At 43.7% G+C, this 20,408-nt stretch overlaps 1 protein-coding gene across 1 annotated transcript in view; it reads left to right on the top strand.

Annotated features, from left to right (window-relative positions):
* Positions 1–17,298: 17,298 nt before the first annotated feature.
* The window catches only part of LOC126092425 (ATP-binding cassette sub-family G member 1-like), a 325,835-nt gene continuing 322,725 nt past the window's right edge, over positions 17,299–20,408 (top strand). Inside the window, exon 1 of the mRNA XM_049908016.1 lies at positions 17,299–17,435. Coding sequence (XP_049763973.1) covers positions 17,324–17,435 — 112 coding nt within the window. The 5' untranslated portion in view covers positions 17,299–17,323. The remainder of the gene's footprint in view (positions 17,436–20,408) is intronic.

The following is a 20,408-nucleotide window of genomic DNA, read 5'->3' on the forward strand; positions in this document are numbered from 1 at the left end:
AGTGCCATAACACCTGACTATCTTACATATAGGCCGTGTAGGAAACACAGTTAATATGTTGCAACAACTATGACATATTACACATTGGTCAGATTTACCAGGTTTATGTAAACAAAATAATGATTTCGTAAAACCTGGCACTTGTAAACTGAAAAAAGTCTGCTTTTTTTTCACAGTGACATCCCTAAAGAAGCTAGAATTAACACATACAGGTCAAAACTCCAACAAATTTCTACAGTTACTGACTTATTATTTTCAATACTTCAAGTATTATAACGGTACGGATATCACAATGTAAACACATTTGAACTGAAATAAAGCACTGTGTTATATCTTTTTGATATTTCTGCTCACTTTTGATCTCCTTAGAAGAACTTTACCTTCCACCCGGTCAATAAATCGACTAAATTGTAGTTATGTAGATGAGTAGTTGATCTTCATCTGTAATTCAGCCACTAATATGGCCATTGATAAAACGGTTTCTCTGAACTCGCCAAGAGTTCTTTATGAGGCTAAAAAATTCTACCCGAAACAGCATTAAAACTATGTATAAAAACACGAAACTTATCACTTTAAACAGGTTTTCACATTATGAATGCTGAAGAAATAACCTCATTAATTTCTCATCAGAGTTCAAAACACTCTCCTCCTCTTATTTGAGACTATGACTCCTTGTGCCTCGCTGCTGAATGCGAGTAAGTTCGATGCTCTGGCTGTTGTGAGCAGATTCGCCAACTTCGGACTAAATACTGAAATTTTATTTTTAGTTACTTTAAGGAATTACATCTTGACTGAAACACTCACTTAATGACCATGGCTATATTGTACGGCATTTTATCCACTTTAGAGTAATCAAGGTGTGTACCAGACAGACTTGTGTCCTACACACGTCCAGAGTGTGTCACTAGAAGCGTCGCTGTGGCCTCTTTTGTCAGGACAACGTAACCTGTGAATTAGGTTAAGAATACGCCCTTTGCAGATATGGGCAGTTATCACGGACGTCAGATAGCAACCCATGTTTGCACCTCATGTGGTCAGTGAACTCATGATCATCCAACAGTCCACAGAACTTTAAACTTCATCTTTTCTGCGCGAACATCAAAGAACACGACACTGCGGCACCATCCGATCAATGTGGGAGAGTCAGTTGCGTTCATACTAAAAAAGTCGTTCAGCCAATAGAATTCCGTCGCTGTTGTTAGTGTTCTTGGCGTGTAAGGCTGATCGATCGTGGAGACAACGCTTTGGACTAATACTAACTTTGTGTTTGAAAAGTGTATCTTATACACAAAAGGACGCTACTTACGCGTGCTGTCTCCTGCCTTTTTATGAATTTAGCAATTCTCGCCCATCACATAGGCAACAGCACAGAGTCGTCATGCCATGCAGAAGTTTTTGGAGTCGAGAGTTGAGGAGGAGCAATTACGTTAAGGAACCGATTACTGACTACTGCCTCATGAGGCAATTTTGGTAGAATCTAGACCTAGCAACCATGTAGCGCTGCGTGGCGTTTTTTACTTTTCGCCGCGCGGGATTAGCTGAGAGGTCTGAAGGCGCTGCAGTCATGGACTGTGCGGCTGGTCTCGGCGGAGGTTCGATTCCTCCCTCGGGCATGGGTGTGTGTGTGTGTGTGTGTGTGTGTGTTTGCCTTTAGGATAATTTAGGTTAAGTAGTGTGTAAGCTTAGGGACGGATGACCGTAGCAGTAAAGTCCCACAAGATTTCACACACATTTGAACATTTTTTTTAACTTTTTTTTAGGAAATGTAAGTTCGCAATTCGCAGTAGTGTGATCCACATCCAGAGCAGCACACTTGTGTTTTTCTAATACACAACGTGCGTTGCTGATTTGATTTATTGTTTACTGTAGTTCTGGCTTCTTTAGCTTTGAAGCATCTTGGCACTTTATTCGCCATGTAGTATCCAAGATAAATTTTGGTACCTCCCAATATACTAGCGTCTTTCTTCCTCGATTTAAATGAATATTCAAATAACTTTACTCTCTGTCAGTTTGCTGTAATTTTCATGAAATAAACAGGGTAAATAACCTGCTGTTATATGCAAACTTGACTTAAATTTCAAGATACTTGAACTATCCTACAACTTTTCCTCGTTAGGTGACCCATTAAAAATAAATATGATGATGATGATGATGATGATTTATGGTCGACGGCCATCATCATCATCATATTTATTTTTAATGGGTCGCCTAACCAGGAAAACTCAACAGGTTAACTTCACTGTGTCGACGTTATCCTTGTGCGCAGTGGCCAAGTAAAAGGATAATTTACTTATTATCTTGTGACAGCAGCTTATATTGCACCCGCTCGTCGTGTATTACTACGATTTGGTTCTTCTAACTAGGGAGAGCTGAGTCCACTTCTCCTACAAGCTTAAGTTGGTTGTAGGCTGGCGTTAATTCATAGTATAACCACGAGGCTAGGAACTTTCAATAGCTGAACTGGAAAATAACAGGTTTGAAGCATAAAGTTTAGGCCATAATCTCCGCCCACACATGCATCTTCAAACAAGCAAAGTTACTTTCTAGTATCACAAACAGTCATTAATGATCTTCCACGAAGTGATATCTTGCATGTGAAATTCCTTGGGGTGTAGTTGAATAATAGGTTAAAATTGAACGACAACATAAATCAACTACTCGAGAAGCTCAGTTCAGTTCATTTTTCGCGTGGAAGCGTCTCTCATTGTGTTGACTTAAAGCTTTTTTCACATCGTTTTTATTCCCTGTTGTCTTGTAGAGTTATATTGTGGAGCAATGCACGCAAATTGGATAAGTAGCTATTCTGAATAGCAACAAGAATATTCTGATTCGTTGGTACCAAGATCTTACAAAAGCCTCTTTTATGATATTGCATATCTTACGCTCACTTCCCACAACATTTATTCCTTAATGATATCTGTTGCCAGCAATAAAAAAATACTTCTTATCTATATATTATTCACACAATAACAATAATGACACAAAGTTAATTTAATTCTGACTTCGGCTCTTTCTCTATGGTTGCACGTGTAATTAAGTACTCTTGTGCAAAAGTCTACAACAAACTATCATCAAACAGTGCAGTACTTTGGGAATCCCCACTAATTCAAAAGAAAATTAAAAACATTTCATTACTCACGCCTGCTCCTCATCTAGTTATACAGAATCAAGAATCGAAAATTCTTGTTGGCAGCAAGGCAAGTAGTAATGGTTCACTGTAAACCTGAGTGATAAGAGCTTTTATACTATGAATAGGCCTCTGTTGTAACATATTTAACAATCTTCTTCGAAAAATGCCGACGTAGATATTGAATTACTAGTAGGAGATAATGGGAAGTTATTTTATTATACAAATGAGGAAGCAAAAACTTTTTTAAAAAGTAGCAGCTAATCTTTTGGGTTAGATTTAGTTGGTGTAAGGACAAGTAATATTAAGCAGTAAAGAGACAGTTTATTCTTAATACACAGCACAGATTAAGTTTATGAGCGTTCCTTCTCTTTATTAACGTGTAACTCGACTCATCCATGAGGAACATGCTATGGGCCCCGCGTTTTCAAGGTCTTACAGCATCACCAATTTTTTGGGAGGAAAATTAACGGTTTGCAGTTGTGAATTGAAAATAACCATATTGTTTGGGATTATATGTGCTTGATTGTGTACAATTGCGAGTATTAGAGCAGTAACCAGAATTACTTTCAATTAATAGTGACAATGTAGCTCACTTAGTACTGTTTTTGCTTTTCACTCAATTTAAGTTCAGCCGGTGTACCTATACAAACGGCTCGTCTGCCTTCTTTAAGATGTTAGTATAATTTTCTTTCTGCTTACTTTAATATTTAACCCATTCGTATATTCCATTGTGATCAAATTCATCCGCCCAATTTCACAATTTTGGTTTCCACCTTCCACGCTAGGAAGCACACGTAGATCAGGTTTTACCAACTGATGGGCCTTTATGATTTGTAGCTTAGTCCTACGGAATGGGTCGTGAATTTTTATTAAGGAGATTAAACTACAGAGTTTTAATTCACATATGGAAAGCATAGGCCAAAACTAGCGAGAAGCTCCAATAAACCTGGGTCCACAAATAAACGTTTGTCGAGATACAACACATTTTCTGCAGCGGTTCATCAGTGTCTAGGAACATATGGCATCTCTAAACGTTAAAGTAGGTGTTCGAAATGTTGTCCATGCGACTGAATGCAATACTGAACTCGTCTCTGGAATGAGTGGCTAATCTTCTCAGACAGTCCTGGGGAATTCTGTAAATGCTGGAAGGCTGCTTCAATCCATAAGCGAAATTTCTCAAGTGTAATTTCTCGGTAGCTCAGATCAGGCTGTTGACATGAGCCCAGACACAGAAATCCATGGGATTTAAATCCGGAGACATTGGAGGCCAATGAACAGGTCCTCCTCCAACTATCCAATGTTGACCATACGTCCGAGTTAAAAGCCGGCTCACTCGTAAATGAAAATGTGCTGCAGCACCGTCATGCATGAACCACATGTTCAGGCGTTGGTTCAGTGGGACATCAACACGTACATCTGGATGTACAGCCGCAGAAATCGCATGTATTGCTGTACGGTTAGTCTTTGTGGTAGGAAGTGTGGTCCAGTCATGTGGTCTCCGAGCAGTCCTGCCCAGACGTTCGACGAATAACGCTGATGATGTCGTGACACGTGTTTTGCATCAGGATTGACATCGGTCCAAATGTGACAGTTATCAGGGGATTCAGGGTATACTATTGTCGCACCCGCTGATTGGCAGAAATTCTCTCTAGGAAGGAAGTCTGCACTCACTGGAGATGATATTGATAGAGAACTTGCCGATGTAAAATCCGCCACACACTGTTATTCAAAGATAAGGGAAATTAGAGCTCGTACTGAGGTGTTCAGACAGTCGTATTTCCCTCGTGCTATCCGCGAGTGGAACAGAGGGGGGGAAATAAGACTTTCGTCTACATCTAAATCCATACTCCGCAAGCCACCTGACGTTGTGTGGCGGAGGGTACCTTGAGTACCTCTATCGGTTCTCCCTTCTATTCCAGTCTCGTATTGTTCGTGGAAAGAAAGATTGTCGGTATGCCTCTGTGTGGGCTCTAATCTCTCTGATTTTTATCCTCATGGTCTCTTCGCGAGATATACGTAGGAGGGAACAATATACTGCTTCATTCCTCGGTGAAGGTATGTTCTCGAAACTTCAACAAAAGCCCGTACCGAGCTACTGAGAGTCTCTCTTGCAGATTCTTCCACTGGAGTTTATCTATTATCTCCGTAACGCTTTCGCGATTACTAAATGATCCTGTAACGAAGCGCACTGCTCTCCGTTGGATCTTCTCTATCTATTCTATCAACCCTATCTGTTACGGATCCCACACTGGTGAGTAGTATTCAAGCAGTGGCCGAACAAGTGTACTGTAACCTACTTCCTTTGTTTTCGGACTGCATTTCCTTGGGATTCTTCCAATGAATCTCAGTCTGGCATCTGCTTTACCGACGATTAATTTTATATGGTCATCCAATTTTAAATCACTCCTAATGCCCACTCCTAGATAATTTATGGAATTAACTGCTTCCAGTTGCCGACCTGCTATATTGTAGCTAAATGATAAAGGATCTTTCTTTCTATGTATTCGCAGCACATTACACTTGTATACATTGAGATTCAATTGCAATTCCCTGCACCATGCGTCAATTCGTAGCAGATCCTCCTGCATTACAGTACAATTTTACATTGTTACAACCTCTCGATATACTACAGCATCATTCGCAAAAAGTCTCAGTGAACTTTTGATGTACTCCACAAGGTTATTTATATATATATTGTGAATAGCAACGGTCCTACGACACTCCCCTGCGGCACACCTGAAATCACTCTTACTTCGGAAGACTTCTTTCCATTGTGAATGACATGCTGCGTTCTGTTATCTAGGAATTCTTCAATCCAATCGCACAATTGATCTGTCCATATGCTCTTACTTCGTTCATTAAACGACTGTGGGGAACTGTATCAAACGCCTTGCGGAAGTCAAGAAACACGGCATGCATCTGGGAACCCGTGTCTACAGCCCTCTGAGTCTCGTGGTCGAATAGCGCGAGCTGGGTTTCACATGATCGTCTTTTTCGAAACCCATGCTGATTCCTACAGAGTAGATGTGTAGTCTCCAGAAAAGTCATTATACTCGAACATAATACGTGTTCCAAAATTATACAACTGATCGACGTTAGAGATATAGGTCTATAGTTCTGCACATCTGTTCGACGTCCCTTTGACGCGAATTGTTCAAAAATGGTTCAAATAGCTCTGAGCACTATGGGCCTTAACTTCTGAGGTGATCAGTCCCCTAGAACTAAGAACTACTTAAACCTAACTAACCTAAGGACATCACCCACATCCATGCCCGAGGCAGAACTGAAACCTGCGACCGTAGCGGTCGCGCGGTTCCAGACTGTAGTGCCTAGAACCGCTCGGCCACCCCGGCCGGCGACGCGAATTGTGCCTCCGCCACACACCGCTTGGTGGCTATCGGAGTATATATGTAGATGTAGATGTAGACTTAGGACACGCTCTTCCGTAGCAATCCTCCTTGTTGAAGTACTCAGACGTTCGCGTACAGTGCATAACACCCTTTCCTCAAGATATGGTGTCATGGATCTGGGTCGAGCTTCTCGTACATGGTGTGAGAAACTCCGGGTTTCTATAAGGCGCTGAAGTAACCGGCTAAGTGTACGGCTGTTGGGCTGCCTGCAGAGAGGAAAAGCTTCTTCATACAATCTTGCAGCCTCAAGGTCATTGCTATTCGCTATGCCATGCATGAAGTGCATGTCAGCGTATTTTTCATTGGTGTAGCCTCTTTCCATGGTGCTTTCACTTTCGTAACTGATTGTGAGCCCGGTACAGCACAATGCACGGCGGGGGAAGCAGAGGTAGTTGCGCATGCATAAACAAACAGATAGTCGATCCAAAACATTGAGATACCAACTGCCGTATCCAGGGGCGTTTACAGTTCGTCCCCAATTCGAATTAATGCGATACCTCGGTAACGGTTGATTTGCGGACTCATGTTTAGTGGAGCATTTTAGCTACTCTTGGGCTATACTTTCCATGTGTGAATTATTCGCCATCAGATCTGAGACACCCTGTACGTTAGTTTTTAATACGATTATCTTTAGTTTTTAACATGAGTTGTAATAATTGATAATTTATACCAGGATGCCTGTACAAGTCTGCGATCGGAAAGGTAATTCGAGCGATGGGAAAACCTGGAACAATGATTGCCTTACTCTGTCCATTTAGTGAAAACAAGAGAAAGAACACACTGTTCAGTTGGCCGGTTTCAGTGTGGACACGGCCTGAATTTTACGACTGGGAAACTTACGATTCGTAAGAAGCAAGCTGGTGGTTACATTAGTAAAATAAAATTTTATTATCCGCTCCTTTTACATTTTATATGGAACTTGCTGTTGGCGGCCATGCGTTTCTGTGGCTCAGTCTTGTTAATGGAAAAGAAAGAAAAGAGAAAGCACATTTTTAATATATATGAGAATTGGATATATGTCCTAATCTCATTTTCCCCCATGTCTCTGTCCATTTCCTCCTCCCCTTCCCTTTTTCTATCTTCTTCTCCTAGACCTCACTCTGTCTATCTTCTCCCCTCCCCTCTCCCCACCCCTCCTTCTCCCCCGTCTCTCACCCCCTCTCTCTGTCCATCACCTCTTTCCCCCTTCCTCTATCCATGTGCTCCTCTCCTATCTCTTACCATCTCCTCCTGCTTCTTCTCTTCCTCTGTCCATCTCTCCCCCCCCCTTTATTTGTACATTTTCTATCCCCTCTCTCTACACCTACTCCTGCCCTGTCTTTGTCCATCTCCGCCTTTCTACTTTCTACCCATTTTCGTCCATCCATCTGTCCATCTCCTATCCCCTCCCCTCTCTGACCTTGAGGCTTACTGTTTCTGCAAAATCAGATTCTGTAGTAGTATTCCAGTCATAAGCCGATAAAACATAAATACAGCTTTCCTGTTCGCTAACAACGTTTCACTACTATACATGTTATATAAAAGTTTATATATTATGTTTATTAAATACATACTGTTGACCAACAAACAAGCATATATGTTATACGCAGTGTGAACATAATAAAACCGACCAAATGCAGAGATGTATTCCCGACTAGAAGCAGAGGGAAAAGGGTCCTATGAACTTGTGTCCTGGAATGCATTGTTGCCATGATAGATGGCGCCGACGAATGGAAGAACCTCTGAGCATGTGCCTTGTATTCCTTGCGTGTTGCAGGCTGTGTGAATGACGCAGCCTACTGTACACAGCAGAATGTCGGGAACAAGCCAAGAGGTTGTTTGTGTACGGCCAAGCAGATGGAAACGGTCTAGAGACAACGCGGCTATACCAAAACAAATACGCTCACAGACACCTAACACATCATACAACATTTCAAGCCCTTTTTGGGCGATTGTCTGACATTGGTCATTTCAGTCAGATAAACATGCAGGTAGGCGGCGGACTGTGCGAAAACCAGATTTGGAGGACGGTTTTCTACAGGATATTGAGACGAATCCTAGTACAGGTTCCAGGCAAGTGGCCCGCCAACATTGTCTAAGACAAAGTACGATTACGTGCATCCTGCATGACAGCCGCTACTATCCCCATCACCTGCAACGAGATCAAGGATTATGAGCAGCGGATTTCCCCCAGTGAGAAGGACTTTGTCGATGGTTTTTGCACCAGACCATCACAATTATGGGATTTCTGTCATCAGTCTTATTTACCGACGAGGCAGCCTTTAGGAGAACTGGCCTCATTAATTTGTATATTCGTCATCTGTGAGCTACAGACAATCCTCAGGAAATGGTTGAGGCGGTTCGTCAGCATCGGTTCAGCATCAGCGTGTGGTTCGGGATCCTTGGTGACCACGTACTTGGACCAGTTATGTTTACACAACGCCTCGACGGAGGAACGTACCTGAACTTCCTGCGGAGTACTCTGACTGGGCTGCCTGAGAATGTGGCTTTGGTAATACGACAAGTTATGCGGTTTCTGCATGACAGAGCACCACCCCACTTAAGTCCGTCGATACCTGTACATCGTCTTCCCCAGACGTTGGATAGGACGCTGAAGCCCTGCAGAAGGGCCTGCTAGATCGCCCCCTGGATTTTTACCTCTGGAGGCATCTGAAAAGCGTTGTGTATGTTGAACCAATTCCTGATGTGCAGATCCTTCAACGCCGTGTTCATGACGCCTATGACGCTATTCGGAGAGAGGCCGGAACGTGCGAATGAGTGCAGCAATACATGATGCGGCGTGTGAACAAGTGCGTCGCATCCCACAGAGGCCACATTGAACTTTTGTTGTGACGAGGATGCGATGCAGCTCTGTACTGTGTTCCGGGACGATTTGTTGTCGTTGCCCGCACACTGTCCGCTTCTGGATGTGTGAAATCTTATGGGACTTAACTGCTAAGGTCATCAGTCCCTAAGCTTATACACTACTTAACCTTAATTATCCTAAGGACAAACACACACACCCATGCCCGTGGGAGGATTCGAACCTCCGCCGGGACCAGCCCCACAGTCCATGGCTGCAACCCCTTAGACCACTCGGCTAATCCCGCGCGGCCGTCCTCTTCTGGACACATGTTCATAGGACCCTTTTTCTTCCATTTCCAGTCAAGAATCTGTCCCTGCAGTTCCTCGATTTTATTAATGTTCACCCAGTACATTAAAAATATATAGCCTACGTCTGTCCGAATGTCCGCGAAAGTATTGTATAAAAAATTAAAGTACGTCGGTCAAGAACTTTTCGAGATTTCTGGGAGTAACACTTCCCCTTTATATATTACACATTTACTTATATATATTAAAATAGATAAATAAAAACATGCCCGTATTCGAATACTGAGTTGTGGCGTTATTTCGAAGCGATCAGCGAAGATCTTTCAGAGACGTAAGATTCTGAACAAATTGAAATGTCCCCTTTGAACATTTATACAAGACTGTGCTTAAACTGACACACAATAATTTTAGCGCAACGCAATCTGACTATCAAAAATCCCTACAAAAGAATGGTCCAGACAAACATTAAACTATACCTTTCACAAATCACTTACCTCACAAAAATCTTCGTTACTCGAACTACTGCAATACAGCGAGCGCCACTATTGCCAGCTAAATAAAAGATTCAAACTACAGAAGGCACTAACTACTGATAGGCATAGTTAGCAATTGAAAGATGATAATAGAGAACAAACAATGTATTTACCTTAACAGTCATAATATATATAGTAGTTCATAATATCCTGTATTACAAATTACCAAAACTCCGCCATCTCTCTCCCTCACATCCACCACTGCTGGCGGCTGACCTCCAACTGCGCAACGCTACGCGCTGTTCACATCCAGCTGCCCAACACTACAGTGGGAGACAACAATGCAAACTAGCCACAGACTGCACACAGCACAGCCAGTGATTTTCATACAGAGCGCTACGTAACGTTGCCAATAAGAAAACATAAACAGCCTACTTACATAAAGAAAACATAAACAGCCTACTTACAAAATGAACATTTACATTTCTATACAGATTTGCTCTACAGTTATTACATGCATATTTATACACTCATGCGCATAAATTAAGGATAATGCTGATACACGGTGAAACAACGCTCAGGTGGGCGGTTTGCGGGTTTCAGTCACCTCGGGGTATGACCATGCGGCGCATTTGACCTGCGGTCGTCGCACGGTGGTGCTGGCAGCAGTCCACATTAGAGATGGGGGATCCGCTCTTGATCTAATTCATAGAGTTCAATCTTTCAAAGGAGTGAACAATCAGTGATTCAGAAAAAAAGAACGGTAGCTCCAAACGTTTCCCACGGCAGAGAGAGAGAGAGAGAGAGAGAGAGAGAGAGAGAGAGAGAGAGACGGAGCATATCAGCAGCGCCTCTGCTGGTCAGAGCACAGTGCACGCCACACAACACAGCCAGCGCTGGCCTCTGCCCTGCTTCTACCTTGGCTGCCTGCATTGTGCAGTGCCCCATTGGATTTTGTGTTTCACATATGCCGTGCCGTCTCTGTGCGTCGTCTGCCGTGTGCACTGTGCAGTGTCTGGCGCAGCTTAACTTCGCATCGCACTCTGTCGGCGATCGTTTCAGTCACACGTCCTGCCCTCTGGGCACTTGATGCGAGCAACAGGACAGAGAGCCACCTAGCGGATAACATAGGAACTACTTGCAAAAACCTGCTCGCAAGGGAACGGACGATTTGTCTCGGAGCGGGTGAGTTCACGGCTCCCCCCCACCCTCGGAACTCGCCCGCTCAACGCTCATCCCACCGTCTCGACTCTAGCCAGAGCGTCGAGCAAAGCGACTCAGGTGTCACTCTGGTCTCTGCGGTCTCAGCTCACGCAGTAATACAGCTCGCGGCTCGACCTGCTCGACTCAGCGCCTCTGCATTGGAGTTCGTCCCCACTGGATATTGTTCTTCGTAGTAATACCGCTATGTATATTACATTATTATGTTATGTATACATCAATTGTTTTTATTTTATTTTTGTTTGTTTAAACTGATTAGATTAGGTTCCTGATGACTCCTCTTACTAAAGGATTTTTATTATGGACACTCGAATTTACGCTTTAATTACGAGCGAACCGATAAACGTATCGCAAAATGTGATACACCAATATTATCCTTGTTTTATTCTGCGTAAGGCTATATGCAGCACTTTCGTTTTACAGTCAAATTTATATATTTTTTTTCTTATTCTGGTACGGATTTTGCGATTTTAGGCGTCTTCGAAAGGAAACGTTCACTTTAAAAATATATGGCTTGCGATGTATTTGTATGAGGTTAATGAAATTTTAATACATTATAGCCAAATATATTGTTAATGTAAATCTCAAGTTACAACATTTTCCGATCACCCAAAAATCCACGATAGTGCAAAATAAATCAATAATCAAAAACTTTGTCATATCGTGGAAATTGCAATAAACAATACAAAATTCTTACTCATTATCTGTGTTACTTCAAAATAGGATCAAATAAGATCAAAATACAGGTATAGTACTGGAATAAACCAAGTTTAAAGGGCAATGTGCTTTCCATTTATTTTCTATTGTAAATGAGTGGTGAGTCATGAAAAAGAGCTAATTCATTTCAGGGAGTGAACAGTTCTGATCCAATCTCTGAAAAGAACAGTTTTGCCCATCTCTAGTCCACATACACAGAGGTGTGTTGGTGCATGTCAGAGTACGGTGCACCGAGTAAGTGTGCAGACGTTTTCAGACGTGCTAATGGTGACTCTGTGTTGAAAATGGCTCAAAGAATACATCTTGATGACGTTATGAGGGGTAGAATTCTAGGGTAACTGGAGGCTGGTCAGAAACAGCAGGTCGTAGCACGGGCCCTCTGTGTGCCATGAAGTGTGATCTCAAGATTATGGCAATATTTCCAGCAGAAATGAAACGTGTCCAGGTGCTTCAGTACGGGACGTCCGCAGTGTACAACACCACAAGAAGACCGATATCTCACCATCAGTGCCCGCAAACGGCCACGGAGTACTGCAGGTAGCCTTCCTCGGGACCTTACCGCAGCCACTGGAACAGTCGTCTCCAGACACACAGTCTACAGATGACAGAACAGACATGATTTATTTGCCCGGAGACCTGCAAGGTGCATTCCACTGACTCCTGGTCACAGGAGAGCCCGTAAAGCCTGGTGTTAAGAACACAGTTCATGGTCATTGGAACAGTGGTCCCAGTTTATGTTCACGGACGAGTCCAGGTACAGTCTGAACACTGCAATTATCCTTAATTTACGAGCATGAGTGTATATTTTATTTGGCGCTCCAGTAGGTATAATATATATATATATGCAAATGTTCGATTCTTCATCATATGGCGCTTCACTAGGTATATAAAAACACGTGCATATTCAAATGCAATGTTATTTCAAAATTTCAAATGAACTGATGAAGAAGTTTCAGAGGCACGGCTGAAACTGAGGCGTCTCATTCTCAGCCACTCCCTGTCATCGAGGAAGATCGAAGAGGGACGGTCATTACCTCATTACCACCACTTTCTTTGGCAAACATCCACTCACTACATTTCACACAGAAGCTTCTATCAATAAATTGTTCCTGGCTACTATGCCATGTTCGAATGGATTTCACTTTTAAACCCAACGTTCGTCTCCATCTGCGAAGGACACTTTCATGCGGGATCGTAGCTACACTGAATGTCCGATCCACACCCTTGCTCGCTATTGACTGCAGCAGAACCCCGTATACGCGCGCTCCGCGCAGTGGCGTGACGTCACATGTTTTGAATACTCTAGCACAAGTACTGTTGTCGACTTCCGTCGTACGCTGTTGCTATCATCTCATGGTGGTAGAGTGGTACACATCTTTCCCAGCACCGGAATCGAAATGTCATTCGATTTCACTCCCTCTTCCTTCCACTGAAATTCCTGGGGTGTTTTACAATCTCTACGGCCTCTCTGAATAGCCTTTCATGGTATCTGTATAGCCTTTCATGGTATCTGCTTGTGGCTGCCAATACTTAAGACCCATCAAATTGAATGTGGTAGTTCCCTGGCTGCAAAGCATGTTCCGCAACAGCTGCCTTTCCACTCCTACCCTTCTGCAATTGCCCTTGTGATCTTCTAGCCTTTTTTTGAACGTTCGTTTTGTAGCACCCTAGTGCACCTCCCCACAACTAAATGGACTCCTACAAATTCCTGTTTTTTTTTTTTTCCACCGATTTGCGAGCAACCTTGGCTAATTTCAAGTGATCTTGTACGGTGATGTTCCGTTTTTTCAAAATTTTTCCTATGCAGTCAGTAAAGTCCTTAACGAATGGCAGGATAACTTACTGTTTCAGACGCGCATGTGCTTGACTATGGTTTCTGCGCTTTTTTACGTCATCGGACGAGTAATCATTTAATTTTGTGTCAAGCAGTTCTGGTCTCATATGTTCCTTGCCTTATCCGTTTCCTTGCAGTTCTGGGGAGGTGTACATGAGTACTACAAAAAGAACGCTAAAAGAACGATTAGAAAAACACAAAGGCAATTGCAGAAGAAGAAGAGGAACATATCAACTGTTGCGGAACATGCTTTGCAGCAAGAAGATCACCACATTCATTTTGACAGGACTCGAGTAGGGACAGCCACAAGCGGATACAGCGAAAGGCTATACAGAGAGGCAATATTGTAAAACACCCCAGTAATTTCAGAAGGAAGGAGGAGGGAGTAAAATTGAACGATATATGGATTCCGGTCTGAGGGAAAAAATGTATACCAGTCTTTCACCATGGGGTGATAGCAACAGTGAAGGGACGACAGTTGACAGCGGCCAATTGCGCTCGAGTATTCAAAACAAGTGACGTCACGCCACTCCGCGGAAACACGAGTAAACGGAATTTTGATGCAGTCAATAGGGAGCCAGGGTGTGAATCGGACACGCAAAGAAGCTACGATCCGTCTTGAAAACGTTTCCCGCAGATGGAGACGAAACTATGAGTTTAATCTCCCGCCTGGCTAGCCACGCAGTCTAACGCGCTGCTTCCCGAGCGGGAAGACGTGCCGGTCCCCGGCACGAATCCGCCCGGCGGATTAGTGTCGAGGTCCCATGTTCCGGCCAGCCTGTGGATGGCTTTTAAGCCGGTTTTCCATCTGGCTCGGTGAATGCGGGCTGGTGCACCTTATTCCACCTCAGTTACACTATGCAGCGGTGTACCGTAGGTCTCTAGAAGAGCTTAGCGTTCCAAAAGATTGGAAAAGGGTACAGGTCACCTCGTTTTCAAGAAGGGAGGTCGAACAGATGTGCAGAACTATAGCCCTATATCTCTAACGTCGATCAGTTGTAGAATTTTGGAACACGTATTATGTTCGAGTACAATGACTTTTCTGGAGACTAGAAATCTACTCTGTAGGAATCAGCATGGGTTTCGAAAAAGACGGTCGTGTGAAACCCAGCTCGCGCTATTCGTCCACGAGACTCAGAGGGCCATAGACACGGGTTCACAGGTAGATGCCGTGTATCTTGACTTCCGCAAGGGGTTTGATACAGTTCCCACATTCGTTTAATGAACAAAGTAAGAGCATATGGACTATTAGACCAATTGTGTGATTGGATTGAAGAGTTCCTAGATAACAGAACGCGGCATATCATTCTCAATGGAGAGAAGTCTTCCGAAGTAAGAGTGATTTCAGGTGTGCCGCAAGGGAGTGTCGTAGGACTGTAGCTGTTCGCAATATATATAAATGACAACGGAAGTTCACTGAGGCTTTTTGCGGATGATGCTGTAGTATATCGAGAGGTTGTAAGAATGGAAAATTGTACTGAAATGCAGGAGGATCTGCTACGAATTGACGCATGGTGCAGGGAATTCCAATTGAATCTCAATGTAGACAAGTGTAATGTGCTGCGAATACACAGAAAGAAAGATCCATTATCATTTAGCTACAATATAACAGGTCAGCAGCTGGAAGCAGTTAATTCCATAAATTATCTGGGAGTAGGCATTAGGAGTGATATGAAATAGAATGACGATATAAAACTAATCGTCGGTAAAGCAGATGCCAGACTGAGATTCATTGGAAGAATCCCAAGGAAATGCAGTCCGAAAACACTACATTTGTTCGCCCACTGCTTGAATGCTGCTCACCGGTGTGGGATCCGTACCAGATAGGGTTGATAGAAGAGATAGAGAAGATCCAACGGAGAGCAGCGCGCTTCGTTACAGGATCATTTAGTAATCGCGAAAGCGTTACGGAGATGATAGATAAAGTCCAGTGGAAGAGTCTGCAAGAGAGACGCTCAGTAGCTCGGTACGGGCTTTTGTTGAAGTTTCGAGAACGTACCTACACCGAGGAGTCAAGCAGTATATTGCTCCCTCCTACGTATATCTCGCGAAGAGACCATGAGGATAAAATCAGGGAGATTGATGATGATGATGATGTTTGGTTTGTGGGGCGCTCAACTGCGTGGTTATCAGCGCCCGTACAATTACCCAATCTTTGCTCACTCCAATTTCGCCACTTTCCTGGATGATGATGAAATGATGAGGACAACACAAACACCCAGTCATCTCGAGGTAGGTGAAAATCCCTGACCCCGCCGGGAATCGAACCCGGGACCCCGGGCTCGGGAAGCGAGAACGCTACCGCGAGACCACGAGCGGCGGACGAAAAATCAGAGAGATTAGAGCCCACACAGAGGCATACCGACAATCTTTCTTTTTACGAACAATACGAGACTGGAATACAAGGGAGAACCGATAGAGGTACTCAAGGTACCCTCCGCCACACACCGTCAGGTGGCTTGCGGAGTATGGATGTAGATGTATATGTAGATATGTCGGCGATTGCTGCGCAAACACTGTCTCCACGTACGCTTACACCATAATTACTCTACCACGCAAACGTTGGGGGGCACTGGGGGCCGCATCGCACAATAACCTGTGTTTGGTGTGGGGCGGCGGTGAGGTGGGTGGACTGCTGTGGCCTGTTGGAGGGTTCTGAATCTCTGAGGGCTGTAGCTGAGTGGTGCCGGCACGGCAGCTCAGCGTGTTCGGTCAGAGGGTTAGCTGCCCTCTGTAATAAAAAAAAACTGAGTTAATCGATCAACAACGAACTTAAACGGATGTCTTACGACGTCCACCCCGAGCAGAAAAAAAAGTGGTCAGCGCGACAGACTGTCAATCCTAAGGGCCCGGGTTCGATTCCTGGCTGGGTCGTAGATTTTCTCTGCTCAGGGAGTGGGTGTTGTGTTGTCCTAATCATCATCATTTCATCCCCATCGACGTCTCCGAAGTGGCCTCAAATCGAAAGACTTGCACCAGGCGAGCGATATACCCGACGGGAGGCCCTCGTCACACCTCATTATTATTACGGCGGGGAGAAGCCTCTCAGTCGTTTCTAGGTCCCAGGTTGAATACACACACAATGAGTTTAAATTGAAATCCACTCGAGCACGGCATAATAGCCGGGAACATTTTATTCATGGTAATATTTCCGGCCGTGAAAGTTCCAGTGTCGAGCTTTCGCACCTGTGACGAGTACGCTGCACTGCTGTGCGATAAGACACGGGTAGAAAGCGACGTGAGACAACTGTCCGATTCGGCAGGAGTTGCGGGTGGCGGGGTGGGCAGGCGCTGCCGCGACAGTCCACGTGCGCCGGCCGGGGGGCGGAGTGGGGGCAGACGTCGTCGCCGGCTGCGGCCGCGGCCGCGGCGTCGCCACGGACGCTCAGTAGGCGCCTGTCAGCTGCGCCGGCGCTCCGCCTGTGCTGTGTCGTGTGGTGCGCGCGCCATGAGCCACGGCGACGACAAACCGCGGCCCGAGTCGGGGTCGCCGCGCAGGGTGCGCCTGGACCTCGCCTTCCACGACCTCTCCTACTGCGTCAAGGTCGGCCTGCGCAGGGGTGAGTACCCGCCATCCGTTCCCAGGTGTAATGCAAAACGATCTCTTATGCGGTGTCAACGTCTCGTTGACGCAGGACCAGCAACCCTCTTGTTCTGTGAAGAGTTAGTCACAATCCTGTCACACCTGCAGTACATATATGTTGGCGACTTCACTACCCTCCATAAGTTCGGAAGCACCATGCTGAGTATTACAGCGGAGCAAGATGTGAGTGATCTACGCAAATTGTAGGTTAGAATACAGAATAGTACGCTCAAATAACGAATGTTAATTATGCAGAATTGTACAGATAATTATTATACACTCACATACATTGGTCAGTTTTATATAAGCTGACTTTACCTATCCAAGCAGGTCTACTAAACACGCTAGTGGCGTCAGTATACAGCATGACTGTGTAGAAGTATGTTGTTTGTAATTTCGTTCAGTTGTAGTTCAGTTTGTATGAATGTAGAACACGTCGCGACATAAGCTAGTATGCCCAGAGAAAGTAATTTAAAATGGTCCCATAGTGCCACATTCTTTGATTCATGGGGAAATATTGAAACATCCCCTTAGAAAATTTTATGAATTACTGTGTTGGTAAACCTCTTACGTTATTTGATTTTCAAACAGCTGAGCAAAACTGAATGTACTCAGACATTTCTCTCTTTACTTATTCTGATCAACACTAAATGACACACAATATTTTTAGCGCAACGCAATCTGACTTTCAATAATCCCTACAAAAGAATGGTCCTGACTAACAATAACCTATACCTCTCATGAATCACTTACGTCACAAAAATATTCGTTACTGGAACTACTGCAATACAGCGAGCGCCAATACTGCCAGCTAAATAAAAGATTGTAACTACTGAAGGCTCTAACTTCTGATAGGCATAGTTAGCAAATGAAAGATTTTGATAGAGAACAAACAATGTATTTACCTTATATATATATATATATATATATATATATATATATATATATATATATATATATATATATAATCGGTTCATGACACCCAGTCTTACAAATTTCGTTTTTCTGACGGACACACGTCCACATCGTCCGCTCTCAAACCTCTGCCATCTCTCTCCCCACATCCACCACTGCTGGCGGCTCACCTCCAACTGCGAACGCTACGTGCTGTTCACAATCAACTGCCCAACACTACAATAACAAATATTCCAACAATGCAACCCAGCCACAGACTGCACACAGCACAGTCAGTGATTTGCATACAGAACGCTACGTAGCGTTACCAACATAAAAACCTAAACAGCCTACTTACAAGATAATCACTTTGCACCAAGAAGACAATAGCGTCCGAAAAATGTCAACGAAATCGAAGATTTCCGTCAGTGGAGTTCTCAAGACCGTACACCGGCATCGAGATACAGGCTCCTATGATGACCGCCCTCCTCCGGAGCATCCGGGAAAATATTAGAACGCCAGGAAAAGCATTTTGTAGTGACCAATAAACTAATAGATTCAAAACTGTCGATGACTTGATTGCTTAACTAAACACAACTAGCGATACATCGGTGAGTAAGTCAACAATGAGACGGCGCCTGGCAAAAGACAACCTGCAGGATTTTCTAGCAGCAAGCAAATCATTGATGCGCCCAGACGAAATGCTTCAGTGGGCTACGACACACCACCACCAGTGTTACACATTGGGAAGGAGTCTTATTCACCGATGAATCCAAGTTCGAAGTATTTGAAAGTAAACATGCATCTGTTGTCGGTTTTAGATGTTTGTCATTAAGATCAGGCACTTTCAGTGCGGCCTCAGTAGGTCAGGCATGAGAATTAACCTGTCGGTTCGAAACTAGTCGCCCAAAAAATGTGTACTGCAACTATGACAGATTTGTAATAAATGCTTCATAAAACAGTTTATTTTTATCTGCGAGTAAAACTTCATACAGATTCAGTTAATTTATTTGTGCTTTCACTGTGATTTTCGGTAAATTGTACAGTCATGACAGGTGGATACTTTTTTATCGACGTCTGGCAGTATAGCCATCTTATTCGATTTGGGATATGTACTACTCATTTCTTATAAACATCACTGCTATGTAAACCCCCCATCCTCACACTCCACACTCGTGTATTAATTTATCTCATTTAGCTCATTACCTTGTCGAGGAATTGGAATTGTAGACCCCTATGTTAAATCTATGATGCGGGCCCTTCGAGGGCAAATTTTGTGATAAGCCGCGAAAAATGGCATTTTAGAGAAATTTTCCAGTTAAAAGCGTGTAACGTACAATTTAGGGTGTATTATTTAATTGTATAAAATTTTACTACACAATTTATGATTTGATGTGTCGGTCACCTTTAAAAAATGAAAAGATTTCCCTAGGATGTGATTTTGGGGTCCTTTCCCGCATGGAAATGTTGATTGTGGTGGCAGACTGATCTGTAGTATAGCCCAAGATCTAGGTTTGGTTGAAAGATGATAATTTGGTCGTGAGTTGGCGACGCCAATAGAAGTGAATACCAAATAAAGGTTACGGTAACAGATTGACCTGTAGCCTAATGTTTACGTTCGCTCCATATTTAAATACACATTGCCATATTTAATCCACTTTTCAACAAAAAACTAAAACTACTACAAAACAGATTCAGGAAACATATATTACATAATGGACAAGTCTCCGACGAGTATATGCTGGACTCGCATTCGGAAGGACGACGGTTCAAACTCGCGTCCGGTCAGACCTGATTTAGGTTTTCCGTGATTTTCCGAAATCGCTTAAGAAAGATGCTGGGATGGTTTCTCCAAAAGCGCACGGCTGCTTTTCTTCACCATCCTCTCCTAATCCAAGCTTGTGCTCCGTCTCTAATGACTTCGTTGTCGACGGGACGTTGAACACTAATCTCCTCCTCCGACGAGTATTTTAATGTATGTGATGCACATACATGTACACGAACAACGTTTACCAAAGAATTTAAGTCATTAAGGTATCCTACACGGTTTATTAAC

The sequence above is a fragment of the Schistocerca cancellata genome, chromosome 7, assembly GCF_023864275.1.
Source record: "Schistocerca cancellata isolate TAMUIC-IGC-003103 chromosome 7, iqSchCanc2.1, whole genome shotgun sequence".
NCBI lineage: Eukaryota > Metazoa > Arthropoda > Insecta > Orthoptera > Acrididae > Schistocerca > Schistocerca cancellata.